Source organism: Symsagittifera roscoffensis, unplaced genomic scaffold (assembly GCF_963678635.1).
Source record: "Symsagittifera roscoffensis unplaced genomic scaffold, txSymRosc1.1 SCAFFOLD_121, whole genome shotgun sequence".
Lineage (NCBI taxonomy): Eukaryota > Metazoa > Xenacoelomorpha > Acoela > Convolutidae > Symsagittifera > Symsagittifera roscoffensis.
The window spans coordinates 52,055-60,523 of record NW_026970982.1 but is presented as its reverse complement, the minus strand read 5'-3'; the positions used below and the strand labels follow the sequence as shown (position 1 = coordinate 60,523).

The 8,469-nt window shown below is 37.1% G+C and overlaps 1 protein-coding gene across 1 annotated transcript; it reads left to right on the top strand.

The window, feature by feature from the left end:
* The first annotated feature begins 512 nt into the window (after window positions 1-512).
* On the top strand, window positions 513-7,553 carry LOC134856100 (serum paraoxonase/arylesterase 2-like). The gene is made up of 5 exons (XM_063872465.1): window positions 513-775; window positions 1,548-1,709; window positions 2,662-2,976; window positions 3,730-3,937; window positions 7,279-7,553. Exons 1-5 carry the CDS (start codon window positions 596-598, stop codon window positions 7,551-7,553), a joined length of 1,140 nt encoding a protein of 379 aa, XP_063728535.1. The 5' UTR covers window positions 513-595.
* The last annotated feature ends 916 nt before the right edge of the window (window positions 7,554-8,469 follow it).

Sequence of the window (8,469 nt, the reverse complement as noted above, 5' to 3'; positions counted from 1 at the left end):
AAAAATGTTGCCCAGAGCTCAAATCTAAAACAAGTATTTCACCTTTGGCCAATTGTGTAAACTTATAGGGGTTTAAATTTTACCAACTTGATCAATTTGGGACAATTAACGCGCGATGTATTTCGTGCAATTCTTGTGTTAGCGGAGAAAAACACGTCCATGAAAATGTTTCAAATTGGGTTGAGGCATGCTCTTTGACGTGTTTAAAACATTGCTTTTTTCCTACTAAAAGTTTCAACTTTGTTGATTTGTCAGATCATCACACATAGCTAATCTGAACGCTTAAAGCTGAAAATTGACGAAAACAATCGTAATTAAAACAATTTCCAAAGGTTATGACAAATCAACTTTCCTAGTGTTTCGTGCATCGACACAAGTAATTAAGAATTGAAACTACTCCGAAGTCAAAACCACTTTGTTTGAAATTCACTGCGGTTTGCCGTCAAGAACTGTTAAGGAGTTTCTTTCTACTTAGTATATTTTCAATTAACCTCTAAAAGCGCAACCGCGCCTCGAATTCAAAACTAATCTGTTAGCATATTCGCATCTTTATTTGCAAACCAACTTGAACTTATATCTTGCTCTTATTACTTTTATGGGGGGGCTTGGGAACTTGATATGTTGGGGGATCCTGCCAGTAATAGTGGCGATCGGGGGGTTCTATATGCAGTACCAGGCGAACGTGTTCAAACTCCTGGACATTGGCAAACATGTGTATAACCACTACCCTGGACCCTGTCGAGTCGTCGAGGGCTTAGAATACGGAGCAGAAAAGGTTTGAGCCCAACAACGCGATTTTTTGGTCGAAAATTTCCTTAAAAAAATGATAAAAACGCCATTTTGGCATGTTTTTTGAAAAACTTGCCTACGGCGCAGAAAGTTTGGTCAATATAGGGTCTTTTTAGTGATTTGGGAGAGCCCAGAAAATCAATTGGGTCGACCTAAAAAAAATAATTATAATGACTAATAATGACTGCACCTGAAAATATGCGGCGAGCGCTCAAACTGGCCGTGCTTACTCAGGTCCCGGTGCGTTGCTCAAAATATGACCGAATACGGTCGTATGGAAGACCACGAAGAAAAGTGAATTACACAGCCAACGAAAATCTACAGCCAATTTTGGATCTTTTCTGTTATACGGCCCAAAACTCATCTTTCTGTTATGTTGAAAAGAATCGGATTTTTTTCAACAACATAATTCTCGAATCTTATTCTCGAAACTCATTCTCGAATATGATTCTCGAATCTGATTCTCGAAACTCATTCTCGAAACTCATTCTCGAATATGATTCTCGAATCTGATTCTCGAAACTCATTCTCGAAACTCATTCTCGAGTCTGATTCTCGAGCATGATTCTCGAATCTGATTCTCGAAACTCATTCTTGTATCTGATTTTCGAATCTGATTCTCGAAACTCATTCTCCAATCTGATTGGCAATTTTAGGCCGTATAACAGAGAAGACCACCAATTTCTGATGCTGAGATTTTCTTAGCTGAGACTGATGTTCCTACTTTTGAAAATAAACAAAGCTTCCTTATTTGACAGGTGATCGTGCTGCCAAATGGACTAGCGGTGATTGGATCGGGGATCAAGTTGGCAGGACGCAACATGACATGGGTGGAAAACTCGGGTCTGTTTCTGTTCGACTTCACGAATCCCTGGCAGAATGTGACCAAGTTCCAGTTCAGCTCCAACTACGACCCAACAGTGAGAACTTATCCTGTTTTCAGTTTAGCACGCAAACGCCGATTGTTCCGATCAGACTTTTTGGTGTCTTTTTTCTTCTTGTGTCTTCATCCACAGATCTCAAAATATGAACACAGAAAAAAAACATCAAAGACGGTTGCTCTGCTTGCAACTGAGAACGCTCAGACCCTATAGGGTGTTAGGGGGAGGACGGGGATGTGATACCAGACTTGATTTCTTACAAGTTTTCTTTGATGTCGTCAAATTTGGGCGGAAAAGCACTAGAAAATCCATAGTTCCTTCCAGCTGTCAATTTGAGTGACGCGGTCGGAACAAAACTGCTCGAATTTGATTAGTTGAGTTTAAAAGTTACGATGGTTAAGACCATTTATCCACGGGGGAAAGGACCAACACAAGAGCTGTACAGCTCATCACGGCGAACCGCTGTTGTGCCCCTGTTTAAGAACTACATGCAATTTTTTTGGTTATTTTTCTATAGAAGATATTTTTCTAAAAGCGCCAATAGAAGATGCTTTTTGTGCGGAAAAAGAAAAGGCGCAGCCTATGTTCCGATTACATTTAATTCCTTATTGTACAAATTATCGTGAAATTATACAAAAGTTCTGCTACTAAAACTGTCTACGAGCTGCTTTTTACTTAGAAATTATCGTGAAATTATACAAAAGTTCTGCTACTAAAACTGTCTACGAGCTGCTTTTTACTTAGAAAAATGGTAGAAAATAAAACATTTTACTATAAGATCTTGTATCGCGACTACCCAAGATTCGTACTTTGTACTTAATATGGCGTGTGGGGAGATGTTTCACAAAAAAATCTCTAACTTTTTAGAAAAAAAAATAATTTCACTTAATTACATTTAAATTTTCCATGTTATTACTGCTCCATAGACCTTAAAAGGCAGTCGGAACATTCAGGGCTTCGCCCTGATACGAGCAGTCTTGTTTAATTTTAGGGTTTCAACCCGCATGGAATTGCATTCTACGAAAACCAGCGGACTGGGCGAATTTCTCTCTTCTTAGTGAACCATCGGCCAGATGGAGACGCAATAGAAGTTTTCGACATCGACTTTGCGAACATTCGGCTAATATTCAAGAAAGCCTTCAGACATCCTTTGATTTACAACATAAACGACATTGCGCCGACGGGGGAGAACAGTTTCTTTGCGACGATTGACCAGTACAGCACTTCTGAGAGGGGGAAGTATTGGGAGATATTCGGCTTCCTCAAGTGGGGAAGGGTCATCCACGTTGACGGGTCAGAAGCGAAGGTTGGTTCACTGTCTATGTCCTGATGAAAAAAGGAGTGTGAATGAAAAACCAAAAGAAGCATATAAAAAAAACTTTGCCGTGACCTTGCGTGTTTTGATGTTTAAGGAGAGTTTGTAAGAGCAAACTTTGTTATCTACAATTATTTTCCACCCACTGAAAATTGTAGATGACGAAAATCATCAGGTTTTACTTGAACTTCAGCTTCTGTTAGACAGCATTGCACAGAAAAACATTTTCAACAAGTCTTTTCTCAGGGATTCGACCCCCTGCCGACCCAAAGGGTCCCTTCTTTGGTACTTTTAAGAAATCCAGTTTTGGCGCCAATATACTAATTTTAAGGGGGGAGCGCGCGCCGAAAAAACGCGATTTTTTGGTCAAAAATTTCCAAAAAGTGCCTAAAAATGCCTTTTTTGGACCGTTTTTCAAAATTTTCGAAATGTTTTTGAAAATACCCCCCCCCCCATTTCGAGAAAATCCTAGATCAGCCCCTGGTTGTACATAGCAGAACAGCATTTTAGTGATTTTATTCTTGTGTGGGTGAACATTGGGATCTCTTCACCTATCCCCCCCCCCCCCCCCCCCCCTTAGTACTAGTAACGATTTGCCACCCCAATAGTTATCTAACTCAACGGTTAAGCATATGTGAATTTTGTACGTAGTTACTAATCTTTTCCTTTTGCAAAATGGGGGGGGGGGGGATAGTTACAGACATCCGAATATCGTTAAGTTATATTACTGATTATCTGGGACAGGTTGTGTGGGAGGGACTGAACTACCCGAATGGGCTGGCCATCACGAGGGACAGACGACACCTGTACGTGGCGGAGTTCGTGGGGGGTGACATCCAGGTGTTTGATGTGAGTCAGAAGGACAAGAGTCTGAAACATGTGAGGAGCATCGCCACTCACACCCACCCAGACAACATCGAGATAGACCACGACAGTGGGGACCTGTGGATCGGTAATACTTAATGGACTCCATGCCATTATAGCACCCCCTCCCCCACATAAAACTCCCCCACTTTTCAAATTTTTTATTTTGAACCACCGACTAACTGCAACCCATTTTTTTTCAATAATAGGTTTTTTCCCATGGTATCCCCCTACTATAGACCCTAAAAAAACTCACAGTGACGTGACCACCTTAAAAATTTTAAAAGTGACTTGAACATTTTTTTGAGGTGGTTCGTTTTAAACAAAAAGGTGGTTTGCCTTATTTTTCTCTAAGCCACTCGGTGGGAGAGAACTTATATTTGAAACCGTGGAATAGCTAAAAATTGGCTGGAATGGAAAATAAATCAAGCGAAAAACAAAGTTTAAGCGGGGGTTTAAAAATTGGTCGAAAATAAACTATTATCATTGTTGGCAGTTTTGTGTTTTTTATTAGAAAAAGAGCATTAGGGAAAAGGGGATATTGTCATAGGGAAATTTTTTACTGGGTCATATAGTCCGTCAGCCGCTAAAACACAGAAATAGAAAATGAAAACTTAAATGAAGTTATCAAACAAATGAATTTTCATGCAGTTTTTTTCTGCAAAAATAAAAACAATTTTAGACAATTCTAAACGCGCAATTTTTTCTACAGCCGGGTGAAGATACTGAAAGCATATTCTAATGATGTGTCAAAAAAAACTTGCAGCAAGCGTTCATGGATCATAACCAATTGTATATTTCAATTTATGTTCAGTTCGTGTAAAATTAAAAGTAATCGATTATTAACCATTGTAAATGGATTAAAATACTAAAAATTTTAATATGAAGAAAGTCAATTTAAAAATAATATTGGATAACTTCATTGCTTACTTCATTTAAAACTCGTTCTTTTGTCGTTAAGTTTAGTTGCTTTATATTACGTTTCATTATTTTTCACATTTATCTTTACATTTTATTTTTATTATTATTTCTAGTTTTTCAGCTGATGGCGGTTTAAAAGTTCGCCCATCCCAACTCATTCACGTAATTCTGATAAATGTATGAGTAGGCGCATTTTTGGATTTTTTTAATAGCGCAGAGTATCAATGCTTAAAAATTTTGCCGTTTTTCTGGGGGTCAATCAAATTGATTTTCTCAGCTGCCTAACTGAGAAAACCTGATTTAACAGAATATCGTTATTTTTGGGCTTTTTTGAAGTTTTTTTTTGAGTCCTACTTTTGAATGGTTTAGCTGACCTCTCCCATCTCACAATTACTATATTTTGACGCCAAGAGCGCCTTCAGAAAGTTTTCAGGGTTGTTCAGCTAAAACTGATTGCTGAACTATAATATAGTGAATTATGATGAGTTTTTTGTTTTTTAAAACAATTTAATTTCTTGGAAAACTGTGGATTCTAACCATTTTTTTTGGGTAACGATCAACTTAAGTACAATCAATTGCAATGATGTTTTGAAAATCAATAACAATCGATCATTGTCTATTTAAATTCTTTCAGTAGTTCCTTTGAAAATGTTATGAAATAAGCATAACTTTCGTACTGAAAACGAAAAGCATTACTTTTGTACTTTTGTACTTGTTGTTCCGACTTTCGTAACGAAAGTAACCGAATATTTGTGCTCAGGGTGGGATTTTTCTTCAGACAAATTTCGACTTTTTAACTAGCCATTTTTGACAGAATTTTTTTATATCACTTAAAAGGTATTGTTGTCATGAGCTTAAATTTGAAAAGTTTTTTTACCTGTGACCATTTTTCGTAAAGTTAGGGGGGTTTAAAGAGTGCTATTTTGGCCAATTCGGGACAATTAACACGCGATATATTTAATCCGTCTTAGAAATTGTTCCAAATTGATTGAAAGAAGCTTATTTGCCAAAACTGATTTGTTACAAGGAGCGAAAGCTATCTTTTTTTACTTTATATGGCGTTTGGGGAGATGATTTTCAGAAAAAATTTCAAATTTGAGAAAAAAAGTTTCATTTTGTTTTACATTTATTTTTTTAAGGTTATTGTTGCTCCATAAACCTTAAAAGGCATTCGGAACATTCAAGGCCTCGCCCTGATACGAGCAGCCTTGTTGCTTTAATGAAATGCTTGATATTACGATGTCAAGCATTTCGAGGTCCACGATGTCCACATAAGTTTTTGTTTTTCAATATGTGAAGTCTCATTGCATTATATCAACGCTAGAACTATTTTTCAAACCTAAAATTAAAATGTGTGACGGAGAGTCGAAAAAAGCGTATGTTTCAAAAAGCGATGTTGACAACGTGTTTTATTCGCCATTGTTTTTAAAATTGATAGCCCTGGCTAATTGGTTTAATTATACCATGAAAAAAGCCAAATAAATAAGCCTAATATTTTTTTACAGTTTCGTACAATAAATTGTATCAAAACATAGCAATACTTTTTGCAGACTTTGCTGTGTTTTGATTTTAACAATAATTTAGATGAATGTTTTTCTTCCAGTCATAAACAAAAATTTTCAGAAAATAATTTATTTTGAAAACTCAATTTCAAACAAAACAAGACTGCTCGTATCAGGGCAAACACTGATTGTTCTGACTGCTTTTTAAGGTCTGTGGAGCAGTAAAAACATGAAAAATTGAATATGAAACTTAAAACTTTTTGTGAAAATCATCCCCCATAGCTATATAAAGTACAACGTGATAAATTTTGCCCCTAGTAACAAACAATTGTGGCAAATAAGCTTCCTTCAACCATTTTGGAACGATTTCTACGACGGATTAAATCTCCACATACGCGTTAATAGCGCGAAATTTATCGCGCGTTAATTGTCCCAAACTGGCCAAAATAGCAATAATTAAACCCCCATAACTTCACGAAAAAAGATCACAGGTAAATTATCTTCTCAAATTTAAGCTCAGGACAACAATACCTTTTTGAGTGATATAAAAAATCCCGTCAAAAATGGCCAGTTAAAAAGCTGAACTTTTTCTGAAAAAAAAACCCACGCCGAGCACAAGTATTCCGTTACTTTCGTTACGAAAGTCGGAACAACAAGACTAATTGTATCAAGACAAAACCCTGAATGTTCCTACTGTTTCCTAAGGTCTATTGGGCAGTGTTCCCCGACACGCTACGTAAGATACAACTTTACATATTTCGGGCTATATCAAAGAGTTAAATAGACCAAATAACATGCCTAAACTCAATTGGGAACGATATCTAATATCTAAGTCGGATCAAATCTCCGCTTACGCGTTATTAGCACAAAATGTGGGGATATGTTTGATATCCCCGCCCCGTCACTGTTGAAACTTGTATTAAAATATGATTTAATTTTGAAACTTAGGTTTTATTTCGTTTTAATATTGACTCCTTTGAACCAAACTTGACTTGCTGTTTTTCAGGCTCGCATCCAGTTTTCTTTCGTATCTTCCAGCTGAAAAAAGGACCCGTAGCTCCCGCCTCTCAGGTGATCAAAATATCCTACGACCCCATTGCGAACAGGGCGCCCATAATCAACGAAGTGTTCTCGGATGATGGGATGATAGTAATGGGCTCGGCTGGTGCAGCCCATTGGAAATCCCGGCTCCTTGTCGGATCTGTGTTTGAACGGCTAGTTTACTGCGAGATAAATGTTCCCTACACGGCCAATGATATTGTGGATAGATGGACTATTTAAATGCGTATTATATATTTGTAGTTAAAACCAAAAAAAAGAAGCCGTTCATATAAAATTGTGTTTCTAACATCGAAAGCTTCCCTTCTTTAACGGCAAATCTAAAACTATTTTGACTTATTGTTTGTAATTGTCATACTTTTGCTGAGGTTTGGAGCTGATTTTTTTTCATTTCGTCACAATTTTTGCCTCGTTTTGCAATTTAAATTTAATCATTTGACATCACTATTGTCTTAATACTTTAAAGCCACTTTTCTTCTGAAAATCAAAGAATAAATTTTTAGTTTAAATCTTCTGCATTTCTTTTTTTAACCGATTCGCTCCATGGTCTTCATTGAGAGTGGTCGCAGAAGCTGAGGTCATTCTTCTTCCTTTGAAGATGACTTATGATGCAAATCAATCGTAGCCTCAGTTAAGCCATCTGAGCTGCCTTGTTGAAATGAATGAGCCGAGTTCGGCAATTATAGACAGACGAAACCAGAGAAAAAAAAGGCTTTTGCAGTGTTTTGCAACCAAAATTTGGCATGCTAAAACTTCCGCGACTGTTGAGACAGTATACCTTAAGCGGAGTTGCAGGAACTCAGCAAAAGAAAAACAAGTACGCGAGCCAGTTTGGCTCAAAATCATAGTCATTACTGAATGTTTTCCGAAACTTGAAAACTTTGCACCAAATTTGAAACTTTTGGCTTCTTTCGTAAAAAAAAGAAGTTTAATTGTTCAGTAGAAACAAAACCTTGCTGGCTTATTGGAAGTGGGCTTCAAGCCTCCAAATTGTAGGAAAATTTTGCAAGTAGTAAGCAAGAGAACAAATCTTTTGGTGCAAGATTTGTTGCAAAAACATGGCAAGGTTTGTATTCCAAGACCACTCGGTACATATGTTGTAACACTGTATGTATGATTTTTTGTTTCAATAAAAAAT